The sequence below is a fragment of the Chrysoperla carnea genome, chromosome 1 (genome assembly GCF_905475395.1).
Source record: "Chrysoperla carnea chromosome 1, inChrCarn1.1, whole genome shotgun sequence".
Lineage (NCBI taxonomy): Eukaryota > Metazoa > Arthropoda > Insecta > Neuroptera > Chrysopidae > Chrysoperla > Chrysoperla carnea.
Genome location: NC_058337.1, coordinates 62,855,816 through 62,877,341, shown reverse-complemented (window position 1 = coordinate 62,877,341; position 21,526 = coordinate 62,855,816). Strand labels below are relative to the sequence as shown.

At 25.9% G+C, this 21,526-nt stretch overlaps 1 protein-coding gene across 1 annotated transcript in view; it reads right to left on the bottom strand.

The window, feature by feature from the left end:
* Positions 1 to 2,873: 2,873 nt before the first annotated feature.
* Positions 2,874 to 21,526, bottom strand: part of LOC123305309 — a 36,882-nt gene continuing 18,229 nt past the window's right edge. The window contains exon 2 of the mRNA XM_044886996.1: positions 2,874 to 3,418. Within this exon, the coding sequence (XP_044742931.1) occupies positions 3,024 to 3,418 (395 nt within the window). The 3' untranslated portion in view covers positions 2,874 to 3,023. The remainder of the gene's footprint in view (positions 3,419 to 21,526) is intronic.

The following is a 21,526-nucleotide window of genomic DNA, read 5'->3' as shown; positions in this document are numbered from 1 at the left end:
CAACTAACTATTCAACCATAACAACGACAAAATTTACTATTTTAGTACATGTTCATATTTTTTTCGGTTTTAAATACAGGAAATGCTCAGGAGACTAGGAGATATAGGTAAGAACGCAATTAACTAGTCATTAGATAACTGTAAAAGGTATATTATTTGAATTTCGGATGTGTTCACTTTAAATTGATTAATTTTATCTATGAATACTCATGCGATTAAGACACTTAAGTATGTACTCAGTTTATGCCTAATCCTTTCAAATATTTCCTTATTATAGGTAGTTTAAAATCTTAACAACAAATTATTGAACTTTCGAGCCATGAGAATCAGAAACTTACCTTTTTTAGTTATTAAACTATTATACCTGAAAAGATAGTCCATACACGAAAATAAAAAATTCGTAGTACAGGAACTGCGTTACCTAAGTGAATTTCCTCAAAAATTCAAAAATAACACATTTTTCTTAAAATCGAATACTGAATTTTTAGTTTTCCAAGAATTTTTATTTCGCATCTAGAGAAAAAAATCACAAGAGTACCTGCGGCCTTGTTTAAGCCTAATAGCTTTTATCTGAAAGGTAATTTTTGTGTGTATCGATTAATATGACTCACCGTGTATGTTTTCATAGCTTATTTTCACAGCATTTTGCCCTTTAAAGCATTAAAAAAAATGTTTCCCCCATATAAATAAAACAATTAAATATTTTTAAAAAGTTTTTATTAATTAAATATTCAGTATGAAAATTTACAATGAAAACATTTTTTGTTTATTTTTGAATTTTTCAATAATAAAAAAAAAGTTTATTTACATAAATTATAATTTTTACATAAATTATTAATTGAAAAAATTCAAATATTTACTTATTATACAAAATTAAATAAACTAATCAGAATTTAAAAGATTATTATAAATCTTTTATAAGAAATATGGCAGAATGTTCTTTCTTCTATACAAAATAAGTTAACCATTCATTTTAACAATAATAATTAATAATTCTGATTGCTTAAAAATTTAAATACATATTTTACTAAAATTATCAGTCATTATTTGAGAGTTTATTACTTAAGAGACAAATAACACTTAAAATTTAGTTTTATTTTGAAACAAAACATATCTTAATTAAAACTATTATTTATTTAAAAAAATTCTATCACAAGTCTTTTTTGTATAAATTCATTTTCTTATTTATTAAAAAAAATTTTGTTTTTTTATATTGATTTTTTTGTTTTTTATTAACTTTTATTTACAAATAATTTTTTATATTTTTTTCGTGTATTGCTCGTAATACTGATCTTTATTTTCATAAAGATTTGAACAAAATTGAAAAATAAAACAACCTTGGAATATACTTAAATTGTTGTTCCCGAAAATCTTAGACGTAAGGTATTTTTACTCCCTTTCTTTTAACTAGTAGTGTCTGCGTGTCTGTCAAAAAAACTGGATCGATTTTTAATCCTTTTCCCGTGAACCAATCGAATTGAAACTTTGCAGGCAGTTAAAGTTAATTTACAAAGAAAGTGGTTATAATAAAAACTTGGTTTTTGTGAGTTAGTTATTTTAAATTTTAGGTAAATTTCAATTTAATTTCAAGGTTCAAATAATCAAGAAACCAGTGTCAGATTTGGATCTTTTTGATGCTTTAAATATATTGTTGAAGCTTGGGTACATCTGAAAATTCTTTGAGATTAGCTCTTTTATAAATTACTAACTTTATCCTTTGTTTTTGTCGTGGAAATTATGGTTTATAATGAATGATATTGGCAAGAATTCAACCTTTAATCTCTGTTATCCCATGTATTATTATCAAATTGAAATACTAGTTATTAATTAACTTAAAACTTGAAACATTCTTGAATTTTGAAATTAAATAGGTACAGCCTCTTTTGCTAAATTATTTCATTTTGGTTAAATCAATATTATTTTTTTGAATAAATTGACATTTCTAAAATTATGATAAGAAATTGTTAAGTTTTTTTTTTCAGTTTATTTATTGGCATAACTTAGTACTCGGTAATTAGTATAGCCTTGGGTAATTGTGAATGATTTAAATTTGTAAACAAGCGCGTGTAACATGAATAATCACATTTTTATCTGTTAGTTAACTTTTGAGTATATTAACAAATGTACTTGATATATACATTATCCTTTTTTGTCAAAAATATCCATAATCCAGGATTAATAAAATTGGATAAATTGGAAATATTTATATCGAGAAGTAGGTTTTAAAAAGCACGCACTTGATGTAAATTTGGACCCTTGATTGAAACAGTTTTCAAACGAGAAAACATCAATTAAAATTATGATAATCATTCACAGAATCCCATCACTAGAATAATAAAAGTAACGCAATTTCTGAAATTTATCACGTACATAAACTATCCCAAAAAACTTAATTACAAAAAAAAATATTCAATTTTATAGAATAAAAAAAATCAAATTTATATTAAATAATGGGATATTATAATTTGTCCCCACATAATAGATATAATGTTATGGTAATCATACAAATATTTTTGAAAACAATAAATTTATAATATTTTGAATATATTAAATAAATTTATTATTTTAAAATGCAAAAATATATTGAATGGAACAACAATAAAAACTTTTAAGTACTTAATATTACAAGCGCGTTTTTCACTGATGAATAAAAAATAAAGGAATTAAATAAATAAATAAATAAATATTTATTTTGTAAGGCGCAAAAAAATCAAACTTTGTCATACAAATAGAAAATTATGTATGCAATATTTTAATAAGTACACTTCTTTTGTTTCTGCACTTGACATACAGTCAGACAAATAAAAAAATCAATTGAGAAAGGAATTTTTTTTAAAAATGTGCATTGATTTTATTAATGCATTTTTACACATCAATCGTTCTTCCTTTTAACATCATCATAATGGCAATTGATCAGTCATTAATAAATAATTAATTAGCATCTTGATATTTGGGATTTTTATAAGCGTTTTCTTTGCAGCTTGACTTGAAACCATCAATATTTAACAATCATTTTTCCAACTTCATGTTTTACTCAATGCATCTGTTGTTGAATTATTACTTTTATAGATTTGAAATAAATCTACAACTGATAATCGTGCCATCGACGCTGATGTAGCGTATCCAGGTTGTGTTGATTGCGCTATATGTGACGATTGTTGATTTGGTGTTGCTGGATTATCATTATTTATTGAGGGGTGTGGATGTTGGTGCACAGGTGCAATTGCCGCAGATTCTTGTGCTTTGCTATGTGGTGTTAAGTGATTTGATAATGCAGAACAAATTATTGAATTGGTTTTTATTGTTTTTAATTGTTCTAAAGCTTCTTCGTAGCTTGGTAAACCTGATGCTATTGTATAACTGGGCAATGATTCGTTGTCGCCTGCTTCTGGATTCGAATTTGTACGGTTTTCTAATACTGTAACAAAAGAAAAAAAATCTATTAGTATATAGACAAGATTAAGTTTTTTGAATGCTTTTTGAGAGAAAAATAATGTCTTTCAGAGTGAGAGTATTTAAAAGGTCGTTGTCAAAAGAATTAGAGACTGGCTATTGCTGCTTTTATGATTTTAGTATCTTTACATTCAGTTATCTCTCGTGATGCAGACAAAATGCACTAGAATATTAGTTATGTCGCTGGCCATGGTCTTTTGACCTGGGACTCATATTGCCTCTCGCAAATTTTCCTGTCACGTCTCGTTTTTGAATTTACTTTTTATTCTCTTACGATCAAGAAAAAATTTCAAACCTATCATAAAGGAGTGCTTATCTATTGCTTTATAAAGTAAATACAAAGTAAACTTTGCCTTAAGCTTATATGGTTCACAAGTCAAACACGAATGATTTTCCAACAGAAAACTTTTCTCAATGAATGAAAAATCTGTATGCATAAAAAATAAATAAAAACCTTGACTTTTGTATACCTATTTTTAATTACCTATACCTTGTGAAGAGGGATTTATTTATTTTTTTTAAAACCTTTTATATACAAAATCTAATGTCGCGTGCCTTAATTTTTATAATTTATGAATATATTTAAAGTAATATTATGGTAAATAAAACATTGAAAAGTAATTTTTTTATTTCGAAATATTATATTTAATTGTACAACCTTAAAATTATATTATTGTTTGCATGTAAGATAATAAATTAATATTGTTTGAGAGTATAAAATAATGCCTTATTTAATATTTTATAAAAATTTCCACAATCAAATTATTTCTGTATACATTTTGCACTTTTGCCTACCTGATATTATAACTTTCGCTGATTTTTTATTTATTTCATATGCTATTAATAATGCTCATTTATTAACTGTCTTTTTGCTTTTTAATGTGTTATGCCGGTTTTTCATTAATGCGTTAATGTTGTGTTTATTTTATTATATTAAAAACAAAACTGAAACTGTAATGGCCTCACATTGCCAGTCTTCAAAAATTATGTTAAATAAGTACTAATAATATTGTCCATTTCACTGCGCCTCCACCAAATGTGTAATTTAGATATTATGTTTGCGTCAAAAGTTATAATTTCGAAAACATAATCTCGAACAATTGGATCGGCTGGTGTAACAAAAAATTAAATAATAAATTTGATTATTTCTGATTTATCTTACCCAATCGGTCAATTTTCCGCATTTGTACCGTTCAAGTACGCATGAAATTACAGTTGCACAAAAAGAACCTAGCGAATTTGAAACCATCAAAAATCGTCTATACGAGTTAAAAAGTATAACAGAACGCCTATCTATATTTCGAGCATCTTAATATCTTTCTTAGTGAAAATAAATAAGTGGAAATTTTTTTTTTAATACCTACGCAAGAACAATTGAATAAATATTTTTGCATAAAGGTAATAATTTATAATAAAACACGCTTTTCTTGAGAAATAACTTATTTGTTTTCAATAAGAAAATTGCCGGCAACTATTAAATAATTTAATTCAAAAATTACAAAAATGATTTTTTCCCGTTACTACGTAAATAGTTTCTCTTGAATCATTAAAAATAAACGTTAGTAAGGTAAGTTCATTTTTTTAATTACATGCTTTAAAAATATTCAAAGAAAAGAAATTAATTATAAAAAATAACCATTTCTTGTAATAACTGTTATATTTCTAATTGCAGAAGTAAATTACATAAAAAAAGCTACACAAAATTTCACAGTTAATTAAAAAAATTACACAATTGTAAATACATACAATTTTATTTATTTTTCTTCATCATTTTAAATAAACACAAAATTATTCATTCAACAATAATTAAAAGAAATATAAAAACCATGAATAAATCTAGTTACAAGTTCATTTCAGTATTCAAATAGGGGTCAAGGATTTGTTTACTTATTACATTAAAAGAAAGTAAAAGTTTTTAAAATCAACTTTTTATATTATTATGTATAATAAATTCGTTAAATATTGATTGAGGAATACTTGTATATAGTAATTGTCGCGAACCCAGCTTCCTCGTTGGATTAAGGCGCAGCACTCTAGCACATAGACTATAGGTATTCCATCTAGAGTGGATATCTTCTCGTCAGAGTTATAGAACTACGCTAAGAAAACTACAAGATTTTGTCAAGGTCAGACACAACACAGACTCTTTCTATGAATACATATTGAATACCATTTTCTTGGCGATAGATATTTAGTTTTTGATGAATTTTATTTCGAAAATTACTTACTAGTTAGAGAAGGTCAACAAATTTTAATTAAGCTTTGACGTATCTATAAATTGCGTTCATTATTTTTCGAATAAAGTAATCTTTTACCGTTTTCGTTAACTATATTAGCCAGTGTACCTTTTTTCAATCATTCAAATTTTTTGTTTTTAAAATCTCGCTGGTGAGTTTTACCTATAGAGTATTGAAATTAAAGATATTTTTACGTTCTACATCAAAATTGAATAAACTCTCTTCTGTATTAATAAAAACGATAGAAGAAAGTGAAACTGTTTTGATTTAATATTTGAAACTTAAATTAAATATGATATTAAGTATATAATAAAATATTTAATACTAGAGTGATACCCACCCGCTTCGCTGGGTTTAAAAGTAAAGATTGATAAAGATTGCTCTCGCTTATCCCCTTTCTATAACACTCGAAATAATGGTAAGGATTGTTTTACATAGGTAAATGTATGGTTTTCTATTTTTTTAAATGTATAATAGTCGTAATTATTCATTGAGTATATCATAAAAGATGGCCGTGAAATATTTTATATTGACTATTTTTACAGAAATCTGTAATTTATGATAATGTCAAATGACTACTTTTACAGAAATATGTAATTTCAGGGAATGTCAAATTAGCTATATTGCCGTACAGTTTCATTAAAAACCATTCGCTAGTTTTAGCGTGAAAGCGTAACAAACAAACAAACAAACAAACAAACACTTAGCTTCGCATTTATAATATAAAGAGATATAAAATAAATTTAATTACTTTAGTGTGCAAAATTTAATCAATTAAATCATTTTATTGAATTTAATGCAAAGGTCATTGATCTGATTCGCTGATTATGTGTGTAAAATAATTAAATAAAAAAATTATTTAATAAATTAAGTTTGATAAGTTAATCGTGCAATTAGTGCAATTTTGTTTTGCGTCTGGATTATTCAAGTTCCATTTCCAATTTTCCGTGGAATATAAAAGATAATAATTTTAAAAAAAGTATTTACTACACTAGAAATATTTATAGATGTATAAAGTTAAATTACATCGATAATTTCACTGGATAGAACTGATCGAAGAATGGAGGCACAAAAATATTTCAATGCTTACAATGCATTTTTTAATTCCCTTATAAATAAAACTAACAAGTGAAAACAAACAATTGACTGAATAAATTGTTGAAATACCATGTATAGACATTGTCATGTCGATTACTCTGTCACATTACACATACATACATATCAAACACATATAACTGATATACCCATATAATACTATAATTTGCGCATAATACGCGCTCTCACGGGTAAACAGTGATGTTTACGAAAAAAGGTTCCAAGCAAAAGTTGTTTATTTCCGCCTGATATCTCTTTTCGTTTTTGAGTAATCGTGATGGTAGACGGGCAGACGACAGACGACAGACAACAGACGAAAGACAGACAACCGGAAATGGACTAATTAGGTGATTTTATGAACACTTATACCAAAATTTTGTTCATAGTATCAATATTTTTAAGCGTTACAAACTCGGGACTAAAATTAGAATACCTTGGTATATTTCATATAAATGGTATAAAAACTATATCTATATTTAGAAAGTACCTAATATATGAAGAACAAAAACATTTATTACAGAAGTAAATTTTATGATGAATTTAAGTGAAAGTTCATATCTTCATTGCGACTCTAAATAATTATAAGTAACACGAACTTCTTGAGATGAAAAATGATTCGTTATGCGTCATTCTTTTCATATTTAAGTACATATTATTTTTCTCACGAAATAAATGACTCAAATATTATTTCTTATGACGAACTGAAATATTAGTGACTCAAAATAGTTGAAGGGGATTCTTATGAATTTTTAAAATACAAAGAAATTTATATGAATTTCAATGGAATTATCCTAAATATAAACGAGGAATTTTTGCTGTAAGACAATAAAAATAAAATGATAAAAACAATTTACACTAATTTTTACAAAACACGTCTGACTAGTTTATTTGTCCTTCAAAACTACGGGTCGTGGTAAATAGCGGTCAGTGTATATTATACTTTATATTCCATGGATATTATATAAATTTATTTAAAACATGCATATTCTGAAATTTTAAAATAAATAATAGTTTTAAAAAAAATTTAAAAAAACTCGCTGTTGTAACTAGCTGAATTAAAAAGTAGAATTATAGAAACTACAAAAAAAGGGTTTAAGTGTTTAAAATCATTTTATCGTTAAAAAGCGTGGGAGATCTAGATTTCAATTATTGTAAATATTTTATTGACAGATATATTGGTAAAAGTAAAGCCCTTTTAAAATGTCTTAAAAAACACCCCATTCTTTAAGACTTTTAAGTTATTATTTATTCATATTATGGAATGTTATCTACGCTTCCAATTTTTTAATTGCATTAGTTAATCCTGAAGTTCCTGGTCAGGATAATCGGGCAAACTTATTAAAATATGATATTGTTACATTGTCTTGATAAGTGTGCGAAGTTTCAATTCAATCCGACGTTTTAAAGTGGATGAAAATCATATTCAAAAATTACGTTCCATAAATAATAGATGCATACATATCAAGCTAATAAAGGCGTGTTAATTATTGTAATTTGAAAGGTAAATCTCTTAATTTTTATTTCTAAAAACATGAAAATTCAAGATTTTTATCATTTTTTAAGTGTCAAACTTACTTATTGCCTCCATTAGCTATTCTCGATTAAATATAGCTTTGCAGTTGCAATTTTTTGTTGTTAGATTTGACGAGATTAATCTGATACTTCATAATTATTATGTAAAGAGATAATAATTACGAATGGTGGAAGAGGTGAGAAAATAAGATAAACTATTTATGAGTGAAAACTTAGAACAGGTAGTTTTTGAATTAAGTACAATATGGCGAAAAATTAACGAAAAGTTACAATTTCTTATAATTTCCATTTGCATTTCCTCCTATTTTAAAAAAAAACTAGGGAAGTTTGAAATGAAACTGAACTGTATTTAAAAATAAACAAAATGAACGATCCATTGTTTTAAGAGGTCTGAAATTGGATAATTTTGATATTTCAATGGGTGGATTTGATTTTTAAAGCTACAATGAACCATCTAGTGAAATTGTCTCAATTGCTAGATTTCGGCGTTCACCGAATTAAACTGCTTTTAACTGTTTCCTTAGTCAAATTTATGCCTGATTGCAATTAAAATTTTGGAAAGGTAATAATGAAGTTATTTGTAAAGCCGTATAAACTATTCAGTGGTATTATAAGTGTTTAAAAACATTCAAACAATTACTAATGCTGCCATGCCATTTTTAAAGAAGGATAGGTACAACGAAAGTAATTCTCATTCATTCGTAAGAAATCTTTTGATTTAAACCCACCAATAATACCAAACTTTCCGTCCGACCCTTCCACGCCGCGCAATACACCTGCGAGAGTACAATTACTTAAAAATGATATACTTCATTTATACATACAGTTTTCTATACAATCCTAGTTATCCGAAGAATTCAAGTAATCGCAGTACGCGTGAGTAACGCGTAATTCTAGTAATGCGAGTAATTCGAAAAAACCTGGTTTTTATTGAATCTGGATTATCGAGGCTTTACTGTATTATATCTAGATGCATGACGCCTATTATGTGCTATACTTTTGATAATGTAATCAGGTCATTTCATTCGAATGCGCTTCAGTTTTACTGGCTTAGCTTCAGATTATACAGACTCACAGTGTATAACTAATAATTTTTATCAATTTTTTTTTTTTTTTTTTTGGAAAGTAAAATACACATTTATTTATTGTTATTTGAACTATGATTAAATATAAAAAAAACTATATTTATTTTTTGTATGATTAAATCCGCGGTTATTACCCTGTATTAAACGATATTAGACATGTATATATACATGTAGGTATACCGGATGTTTAAGAATTTTACGGCACTCTTTTAGCTATTTTTTGTTTATCGCTTTAAGTTATTTTGTTGTGGAAATGGATGGTTTCAATAGCGCATTACATGGCTACGCGAGAAGAGCTTCGAAATTGAATGGAATAAAAATTGCGGCCCCCTTTATCTTTGTTATGAATTTATTTGTTATTTTGTGCTATAGAGAACACATAACTTAAATACAGGCGTATAATTATAAAACACTCTATATATCGTTCACGTATAATAAATAATAATGCATTTTATCAAAATTCAAATAAAACTTTAGAAAGAAAAAAATTTAATTTCAAAATATTGTTATAAATGTAAATATAAATTTACATTTTTCCTATTTTTATGAAATAATTATGGTATTTTTCACTTAAAATTTAAATGACTTGGAAAAATTTATAATTCTTCTGGTGAAGTTTGATCGTAGTATCTTCTTTTTTGTAATACGGCTTATAATTTAAAAACTAAATTATTGAAACAATTTTATCCCTATTATATATAAAAACAATAATTTAAGCACAATTTTTATGTACGAATAGATATGCAAATATAAAGTTTATTCTTAATGGAAAACCCTTTATTTATTAAATCGTTCAAGTGAGTGTGGCAACTCCTTGGACTATAGATAGAACATAAAAATTTAATGTGTTTTTAGTTAATCTAAATGTAATTTGTCTTTTTCCAGAAAGATGTGAACTATCCATAAATGCCTTACACTGCATTATATTCAAATCATTAAACACACTCTTTCGAGTACTGGGATTAATATCTGACACTTGCAAACTTATTTTTTTTTAAATTATCCAAATTAAAAAATTAAGTATCAAAATATTTCGTTGAATATTAGTTTTACTGTATATGATCATCAACATTTTCAGTTTCTTAATATTATCAGAATTAAAATTTTATTTTTCAATCGCATCGATTTTGCCAGGCTTTTAAGCTCAGTTATCACGTTTCATTCATGAGAAAACGTGAACGGGAAATGTCTGGGAACAACGGAACGCAAAGACATCAATCTAAAAGTGGTATTGATGCATTATTATCCTGACTATGAAGCGTAAAGATATGTCGAATATTTCAGGTCGGATTTTCAAACCCATTGTTAAAAAACATATTAAGAAAATTGACTGAAAATTGAAAACAGCCAGCGATTGATTGACTAAATCGTGACCTAATATCAAACTATTTGAGAAATATTTAAAACAAATCATTCTTGAGTTAATTAGTCTTACCTTATCAAACGTTCTACCTCATAAATATCACGTCCTAAGCAAACTATTATACGTTGAACATGACTTAAGTGTTGTAGGTACAGTAAATGTTATTACGAAATACGCAAGCAATACGTATGTTTCCTGTTTAATGATTAAATGCGAATTGGTTTTTGATATTTTTTAATGGAATTAATAAATTAATAAATTTAATGACCCCACACAGTCTCTATACTCAAAGTATTCAAATAGAGGTTGTGATAACTTCCTTCCAGGGTACTTATAAAAAAGGAAGTTACCTCGTTCATTTACCCAAGTACATATGTCCTTCTGCTATCTTAAATTCTATAAATTTAAATTTCAAAACTTTTATAAATTAAAGATAATTAAGATCGTTACGAAAATTTGATCAAATTTATCTGTTTTGTATCTAATAACATGAATAGGAAAAATCTAATTCGAAATAAAATTAAATCTAATTCAAAATAATTGTTAATATTTGTAAGGATATTATTTAAGGATATTTTAAAAGAATTGTTCTATAGAGAGTCATTATATTAATGCAAAATATTTACCTGCATCGTATTACTGACAGAAAATCAGAGAAAATTCCAAATTAATTTCGTTTTATTTTTCTGTAAACTAAATATATTTCTACCTTTACGAACAAAAACATACATATTCGAATAAATCGAATCTCAGAAGTCTTAGAAAACAATTATTACCTGTGTTTTCATACTGGCAGAGCAAAAATGGCACTGTTAGTTTGTACACAGAGGTAAAAATATTATATGATAATAATTAATTCATTTTTTTATGTGCATGACGCTGATAAAATTAAATGTATATATATACAGGTGCATTAATAGTAGTGGAAAATGTTGACGTATGCTGTATTTAATAAGCATTAAAATGTTACAGTTATGCAGTCATATAAATTTGACTAAATTATGTAATTATTAATTATTTTCGTAATTTATTGATCAAAATGGGATTGCTGTCAAAATTATTATCAGGTGAAGAGAGGGGGTATATATCGCTTTTTTTAAGTCACTAAATTATAAAATTGATAGTGCTCATTAAAAATACTTTTTTATTTATTTCTTTAGTCATTATATTGAATTTTTATAATTACTTACTTAGCTTTTTAAGTTATTATAAGGTATAAGTTATTATAAAAAAGGTGAAAATAGATAGCCTTATTTCGTGAAAACATGCTTTTTTTCATCCTTATGCAAAAACAAAATGCATTTGTGGAAAAACAATAAAAAATTTCATTTAATAACCATAAAAATATTTTGCTCATGAATAGTAATTATTTTCACGAATAAAATTATTTTAAAACATAGAATCGTGGGTGAGGTTTGATTTATACAACATTCTCACGACATATGATAACAAAAAAAATCACTTACATAATAAATGTAATAACTCTATGAACATTCCATACGCCACAAATGGTAAACTAGCAAAGCTCAAAATAGAAATAAAAAAGAGTAGAAAATCAATCTTACGTGTTAGAGTTCGTGTGAGTTTTATTTTAGGAGTTCCTATGGTTATGACACACAATTGAAAAATAGATAATAGGAAACGAAAAGAGGCAGCCGAGTTTTCTGTGTCTTTTCGTTTACTATGATCGCATATATAAAATTTGATAATTATTAAATTACCCTCAACTATTAAATCATTGACTCGCATATAAATATAATTTTATTGCAAATTAGGTGATATATGATTGTCCACGAAATGTCGGTAAAAAAAATAACGCTTACTAGCTTTCAAAGTTTTGATATTTTTTTAAAAGTAGTTTTTATTATATTTTTTGGGTAACCCATTACAGGGATAGTTGTTAATATTATACGGCCTGAGAATAATAAAATTATTATGGTTATAGAAATAATTTATATACGTGGACATTTTTATCCTCTAAATTCTAAACTATTTTATTTATATTGTTATACCATGTAGGTATATATGAAATATATCAAACTATACCAAGTTTAGTCCCAAGTTTTTAACGCTTAAAAATATTGATGCAACGAACAAAATTTTGGTATCGGTATACATAAAATCACGAAAATAGTCCATTTCCGGTTGTCTGTCCCTCCGTTAACACGATAGCTCAAAAACGAGAAGAGATATCAGGCTGAAATTTTCAAAGCGTGCTCAGGGAACAAAAAGTGATGTCGAGTTCGTAAATGACCAACATGGTTTTTGGCATAGGTAATCATATAAACCATTAGAGATAGAACAAAGTTTACATGTAAAAATTGTTCCTTATAAAAAAATAAACAACTTTTGTTTGAAATATTTGTTGGAAACGATCACTGTACACAGGTGACGGAGAATAAGCTTCGAAACATTATAATATAGTATGTATATACAGGAACCCATTGTTTATATTTTAAATTTATTCGCTGCATATATTATGTATGTGTTTGTTTGTTTCTGTTTCTTTACTTACATGACGTAAAAAAACTAACGAATGCGTAATCAACATTGTTTATATATGGTATTTCAACAATTAATTCAGTCATTTATTTGTTTTCACTTGTTAAATAGTATTATTGTTTGTAATATTCGATATGATCTGTGCGATGTCCTTCCGATAAAGGTTAAGAATCTGAAATCTTTTTTCTTTCTTTGTTAATTCGATTTATTGAACAGAAATTAAGTGTAGTCTTAACTAAATATTAATAAATCTGCTATATGGAGAAAAATTTCCAAGCTCGTCTTGCTGTCTATCAGCGTATAATGCCATTGATTAATATACCTGCACAAATTCTTATGTAGATTAATAAATTTAGTTTTTTGTAAACTATCCTTAGTAGTGCGTTTTAAAAGTTTAAAATTTACGAATGGATCGGTTTCACAGTTATTTTAAGAGGATAAAAGTAAACTATCAAATCAATAATTCTACTCGGAGCTCCATAAAACGTTTTTCACAGTTATAAAACGGGACACTCGACTCGCCTTATGACAATCGCAATTTTTTTCAATTTTCAGCACTGATGAGTTTAAGACTTGTAAATGAATACAACGAGTTATATGGATTACAGTAGATACTATTTTGGTTTAGGGATGGTAGAAAGTTTACATGGACTAATGAATTCGAAAAAGAAAATTTAGGCTATTAATTATTATTATATGTATATCAAAGTTAACCGATATCCGCAGAAGCTAAATAGATACTATGTTTTTAAAGGTATGAATATTTTTTACTTATAAAGAAAAACTAATAAAGTTTCTATTGTATGTAAAAAAAGTTGTCCTTTATTTCTGGATAACGAAAAAGCATGAGCTTTTGATCCACAGGAGTGCCATTGGTTTTTTAACAGGTTTTTATTTTGTGTCGTAATATATTTACATAATAATCATTTGCATTCACTGATAATGTTATAAACAACAAAATGATAATAATACCGCGTTATAGAAGGTATTTAAAATGGATTGATATAGATACAAATTATTTATAGCCCCACTTTGTAAATATTTACAATACACACGTCATTCAATGATAAAATTGATAAGATATATCAAATTTTTGGATTTATATTAAAATAACTTGAATACATAACACAAAAATTACTTTAAGGTATGAATGCCATTCGACCTCGGTATACTTACAGGTTACAATGCCACGTATAAATATAGAATTTGGAAAATTTATGACATATTATCGCAAAGAAAAATTAAGTGATATATAACAATTAACATACAATATAGTGAATATTTTAAATACTTTATAACTACTAAAATGTTGACGTTTACCAATAAAAGTTTCAAAAAGTAAAAAATTAATTTTTTTCTTGTGATTTAAACAATGCATTTTTGTAATGCGTTATCCAAGAGCGCATTTTGTTTGTTCACGAATTTAATTTTACCAATTTTTAAACATACTCTTAAAACATCAAACAGTTTGAATCAATATTTCTAGTCATTAACAATAATCAAGATTAATTTAAGCTTGAATATGCGTAGAAGCAAGTTTAGATGTTTCGGCATTTATTGAAAGATTATTTTATTGGATTGATTTTTAATCGGAATGGCTTTTAGCTATATGATTGTTGAAAGCCTGTTTAACGATCATCAGTCAAAATCGATTTATATTTTGATGTAGGCATATGCATTGAATATATCTGTTTATTAATAATGCCAAAAATTTTCAACACTTCCGCCACAATCATTATATTACATGAATTCATTTTAAACAGATGGCTGATTTTATTGTGTTTATGCTAAGCTGATTAAGTATGAAAAGTCCGTAAGTGTGTTTGATTAACTGATTTACTGTTTTTAAATCAAATTTATTTTTCAAGTGCAAATTTTTGGCAAGGTTACTTTTTTTGAAATTTGATCGATTGATTGCATAATTTCAATAAATTAAAAATTTGTAAAATTCTTCTTGTTGACGCTGTATATTAAAAAGGGGAAAGCAAGAATGTTGGTTTGTTACGTTTTTAGGCAAAAACTAATGAATATATTTGAATGAAATCTTAAAATAATATATTTCATACATCGGAGTAACACATGAGCTATAATTTACAAGGATATTTTAAAAACTAAATACAAAATTAAATCTAGTCTATGACATTTCACTTCGCCATCTATAAGCCTCATTTTGAAACATAAATTAAAGATTTCTGTAAAACTGCTGAACAATTCATGGCCACCTGTTCTGATACATTCAATCAATCAAGATATTATAACATTTAAAAAATAATAATAATAAAAATTTTACATATATTTAACCTGTGTAAAACAATCCCTACCCTTATTTCGATTGTGATGGAAAGGGTTTTAGTGAGAGCAAGAGAGAAGAGGTGGAGGCTAAAACGCGGTGGTCTATACTTTAAAGCCCAGCAAAGCGAACGGGTATCAAGCGAGTTTTATAATATGAAAATAATTAAATTAATAACCATTGAATATTATAAAATGTTGCATAAAACAATCTAAATTCAAAATTTTTCAATGACATAATACAAATTGGTACTATATATAATATGGTACGTTGATGTTTATAATTATTTTAATGTCCCAGTTAAATTTTTTGTATTTGGGTTGGTTTTGTATTATTAATAAAAATTTTATCAAAACCCATACAGTTTTATTAAAATTTAATAACCAAAATTTATTAATGTCATATTCTTCTTACTAAATGAAATATGAAGAAAATTTTTAATTATTTATTATAATAAAAATACGAAATATATTTATTGTCTATTCAACAACACACCTCCAAAACATGTTTATCTTGGGTGGGTGTGTGTTTCCATTATTGTATACTGTATTGATCGATGTTCTGTATTTGTTTTAAATAGTACTAAAACAAAATTTATTTGCATATTTTATTGTCTTCTTTTTGTTTTTATGAATTTTTAATTAGGTAATTTAAATTTTTTCCGGTTGTGGATAATAATTTATTTTAATTTTATGCATGGTTAATTGTTTTTTAAATTTGATTAATCAATTAATCTTGTTAACTTCATTTTGAAACTTACAATTATTATAGGTACTTTCTGATAAAATATAAATCAGTTGCTAGATTAAAGGTTCTTAGCATGTTTAAAAAGAGGTGTCCGTAGTATATAAAAGGTAGAGGCGATAAACACGTGCAGAGGTATATTTCGGTAAAATAATTTTTTTGTATTATATTAATAATTCTAGTCCCATATGTCCAAAGTTTAACAGAGCTCCGAAATTGAAAGTGGTGCGCCAAACAGTAATTTTGATTGGCACACTATAGCAAAAGAATATTTCAGCTTGTATGACTAATTACTAAGTTAGTTAAAAAATTTTGTAAAAATTGTTCTTACTCTTAGGTGCTTTTAGTAGCATAAATTTTTTTGTTTGCAAAGCCATGAGGTGAAAATTATTAAAATTAGTTTGGATAAAATTACAAGTAATACTTACAAGTTAAATCTATAATTTTTAAGATTAAGAGGTACTGAATCCTAATTAAACTATAAAGTCAGAGTTTTGTTTACAAATTAGTCTATTATGTTATTTATTTAACACATAGAAATCCTTATTTAATTTTGATTAATACGTTAATTTATGTTTTCATGGAAAAATAATCACAAAAAATATTTTTTTTATTTTCCATGAAAAAAAACCAGTAACATTATTTGTATAAATAAGTTTGTACTATTTATTTAAAAAAAAATACCACAATTAAATGGAAAGAAATTCAGAAATGCTAACTCGTGGAATATTAATTCTTTGAAGTGTTTATATTTTACTATGTTTCGCGATCTATCTTTACATCTATCTGTGACGTTATACCTCAGTCCCAAAAGAATAACTCAGAACAAATACATGAATGTACAGTTAGTTTTTTGAAAAAATCTTAAATCTAGTTTTTTTTCTAGAATTGAAAAACTTGTTAAAAACATAACAAAACACAACCTTTCCTATGCTCTCTATGTTAATTATCTGAACTTTAATTTATCTCGAATTAGAGACGGTCAATCGACTTTTAAAGGTAAATAATGTATTATTATATTCTTAATAAGTATACATAAATTTAGAATTTTCTGTCGATATGCCCATAGCGAGACAACAACCTTAAACTTACATTCGTTGAATTTAAAAATAAAAAACAAACATTGGTTATTGAAACAAACAAAGATTTTAACCAAGTCTATACGAAAACAAATTAGTTTTGTGGTCAAGTTATTAAAATAATTTCCTGTGAAAAAAATCAAACGGTTAGATCTTGTAACCACATTCATTGATCGTTTGATCGCATATTATAAGAAGCGTATAAAAAACATATTAAAACTTTTTATAAAACCCAAAGTTCAAATTATATTTTATTGTGTAATAATAAATCCTTTCAGAGTTTAAGATAATTGCTGTTCAAAGAATTGTACAGATTGAAATACCTTTGAAATGATGAATTTCTGATCAGAAATTAATAATTTTCGTGGTAGCAGCCGACATCATAGTTTCAAATAGTTATTATAAGGGATGACTATTATATTATTTAAATACCAAAGGTTAAAGAACATTAAATATTTTTTTTGTACTTTGGATATCAAAATAAATTTTTTACTTATTCTTTATGTCATCGTAAATAAAATGACTGGCAAGATTTATAAAAGAAGTTAAGACATTTTCAACAATTAATAAATCTAAACAATTTCGCGTTACAACTAAATTGCTCAATTACCAGGAAGTTTAATTGCCATCTTTATGGTACCTGATAAAAAATAAACTGTTAATATCGAAGAGCTTATTACTTCAAACAACAATTGTGGCCTAATCTAGGCATGGGCGAGTTATTTTAAGTCGGAGTCATCATTGTAATAACTTGATTGTGTGCTGTAAACTTTATTGTGTGTCTCTTTATCCAAGTCCGTATTGTTCATAGGGGAGGAAGCGAGACGGGTATATGACTCTTTATCTCAGTTTCTCTAATAGTAATGAGATAGGTAGAAAAAAAAATGTTGTCTCTCTGTCTTACTCGTATTATTGGTGGACACTGTTTAGGTTGTCGCTGTCTTACTCGTTATTTAGTTACAGAAGTATGAGGGACTTCTCTGAGTCACATTTGCCCATGCCTGGCTCTAATCTGTCATTCTTGTTGAATTCGTAGTATTTTTGTATTTAACGATTCATTCAATACCTTTTTTTTGAAATGTAATTGAAAATCGAACAAAAAGCAATTAAATTTGAAGTCACAAGCAAGTGACCGTATTTCATCCAATCCTTCCTAACTAAAAATATATCATGAAATAGACGTTAATGCAAATTATCGAGAAAGGTTTGCATTGTTGGTTGAAGGGATTCCAAAAAATATGGATGACGTTTAGATCGAAGTCGCATCCCCTTTTTTACCCGATTGTCAAGTAATGTTTATGTTTTCCGTGCGTATCTTGTATATGTCTGTATGTATATATTTGTTTGTAAATTTATTTATTCCCTCGTATCTTCCAAATGGCGATCTATGACAATTATTTTATATCCGTCATAAAAAACTAAGTGCCTTTAGATAATTGTTTGAAAAAAAATGCTACCAATGCTATCGAGTAGCGTATCAAATAAAGAAAATTAAAAGGGGATTACAAAGTTATTTTGTTAAAATTTAATTAGGAATAATAAATTAGTTAAAAAAGTTTTAATAGAGTATATATATAATAAGATGGTTGTTTTAGTGCCGGAACACTAAAAAGTTTGAAATGAAATAAATAATTAAATAATTCGAAAACCTGACTGCGTTAAATAAAATTTGAAAAGAAAGAAACAAATCAGTAGATAACATAGCAGCTTTATCAGTAGGGGTCCATTAAAATCTAGACCGGCTCGGATTTTCTCAATAATATGCCACAACTGTTAAAGTCGCTATGTCAACTACTGGACTTGTTTCTTTCTTTTCACATTTTATTTAACACAATGGGGTTTTTGAATTTTCATAGTTGCTGGACTGCAAAAACTATAAAGATATAATAGAATTTTTGTATTAGTAATTTTTCATTAATTTGTAATTAATAAACAGTGTCTGTGTCCAACCCTATGCATTAAAATGTCACCTATTCTACTAACACCTATCATCTATCCATCGTATATCGTGATTCATCACACGTAGCATATAATTTATAATGAATAATGTTACTTATGTTGGTTGGTTGAGTGACGTCATTATAAATATGGGTAACCAAACATGTACTATATGTACAACAGGTACTACCTCTGTAATACGCTTACATTATTATAATGAATATTATATTATATAAACATATTGTATTCTATAATATTTTATGTAAATTTTATAAATGTTGGCATTTGTGGTTACACATTACACATTTTATTTGTAATAATTATACTTTTTACCATTACATACGACTTATCACATGTGGCAAATGGAAAAAAAAATACTCGTGCACTTATACCATCATAACACCAAGTGTTCAAAATTGTTTTGCTGTTTATAAGTTGGGAGTTAAAACCGAAAAACTGCAACATATACCCATAACCGACATCTAGAGTACCTAGGAAACTAAAACTATTTCAATCGATTCAGGATGCCATGAATTTTGAGAAAATTCAAAAATTTGTTTATAACTATCAATTTGTATAATTTATGTTTTATGATTTAAAAAAATTGAGTTGTGAAAGTTATCAGAAGTTAAAGAAAACATAGATAATTTAAAATATAATGAAATTTTTATGTTATGTCATAACAAATATCCTAATCAAACCAAACGTAATGTACTCACATATTGAGTTGTCTAGTAAATCAGAAGTATGTCTTTTTTAAACTAATACTACAATTATTTTATACAGTCAAAACTAAAAGTACTTATTAAATTAAATTCTTTAAAGTATTTGACTTCTACAATTAAAACCTTTTGATATTTTTTTCAGAAAAATATCTTGTAAATAAAAAAGTAAGCGCTACATTGAGAATACAACAAGGTACGAAAAGAATATAGTTCCTACCGGGTTTTCCATGACACATCTTGATTGTTTTTAGCTTTAGAGAGTTCAATTTTGTTTTGATGACTTCTATTTTAAAACTTCTCGAGAATAGATACAATTTTCAAAATACATTTATTTACAAAATGATATTCGAAAAGTTTAATAAATTTAAATGCCAAAGTAAAGTCTCCATTAATCTAAATTAAATTTTTGAATAACAATTGTATTCTTATTTTACGTCAGTAATTACCAAAATTTTTTTTCCTAACATTCAAGTGGCATCATTTTAATCGTCATTAATCTATACTTAAATAAAAAATATTTTTCTTTAATTAGTTAATCTTTTAATTGTTTTAACCATATTTTTTTGTAAATGTTCTAAAAATATTATTATGGTAATTATTTCGGATTAATTCTGTTATTTATTTTGGATTTTATGTATTAAGGAATTAAGGTCAACCAATTGTAAAAAAGTTAATATAAAAAACAAAATAATGTTTAAAATTAAATATTTTCGCAGTCTTAATTATATAAAATAATTACGTAAATATCGACATTTACGCAAACTAATATTTTATTAAATAAAAAACAAGGTGTAAGGAAAGCGCCCTAAGTTTTAGTAGTAGCCTTAAAAGTTATGTTCACAATCCTTGAAAATATAAAAAAACATAGCATTGCTAATCGTTAAAGAATTTTTATTATGGATTGGAAAAATATTTCACGAAAAATTATATAAATTATTTTTGAATTTTATTAAGGTTATTGAAATTATCTTGAAAAACCTGACTACATAATTTTTGAAAAATAACATTTTCCACGAGTCATGAAAATGTAAAATGTGTTATTTTTAAATCGTGATAGGATTTTTGTTTTAAGATTATAGATATGAAAATTGACCTCCAAAAAGATTTTTATCAAATGTTAAACAAATTTTCCACATTTTAAACATTGCTGTAATACTAACCCCATTTTGAGAAATCACAAAATTGTACTAATTAAAAAGAGGAAATAATTTTTTATTTTTGTTTGTTTATTTAATTTTTTTTTTAAATTTTATAGAAAATAAAATAAATTTATAAATATTATCTACAAATAATATTATTAATTAATTAAATTATAAAACCTTGGATAAAACCGTATAATAAAAGTAAAAATTAATTATTTGTTTTTAATTGTAAATTAATAGTGTAACAAATACACAAAAATTGATTAATTATTGTTAAATATTAAATGATATTAAAATAGTAAAATAAATATTTAGAAACACAAAAAAAAAAAAAAACTAT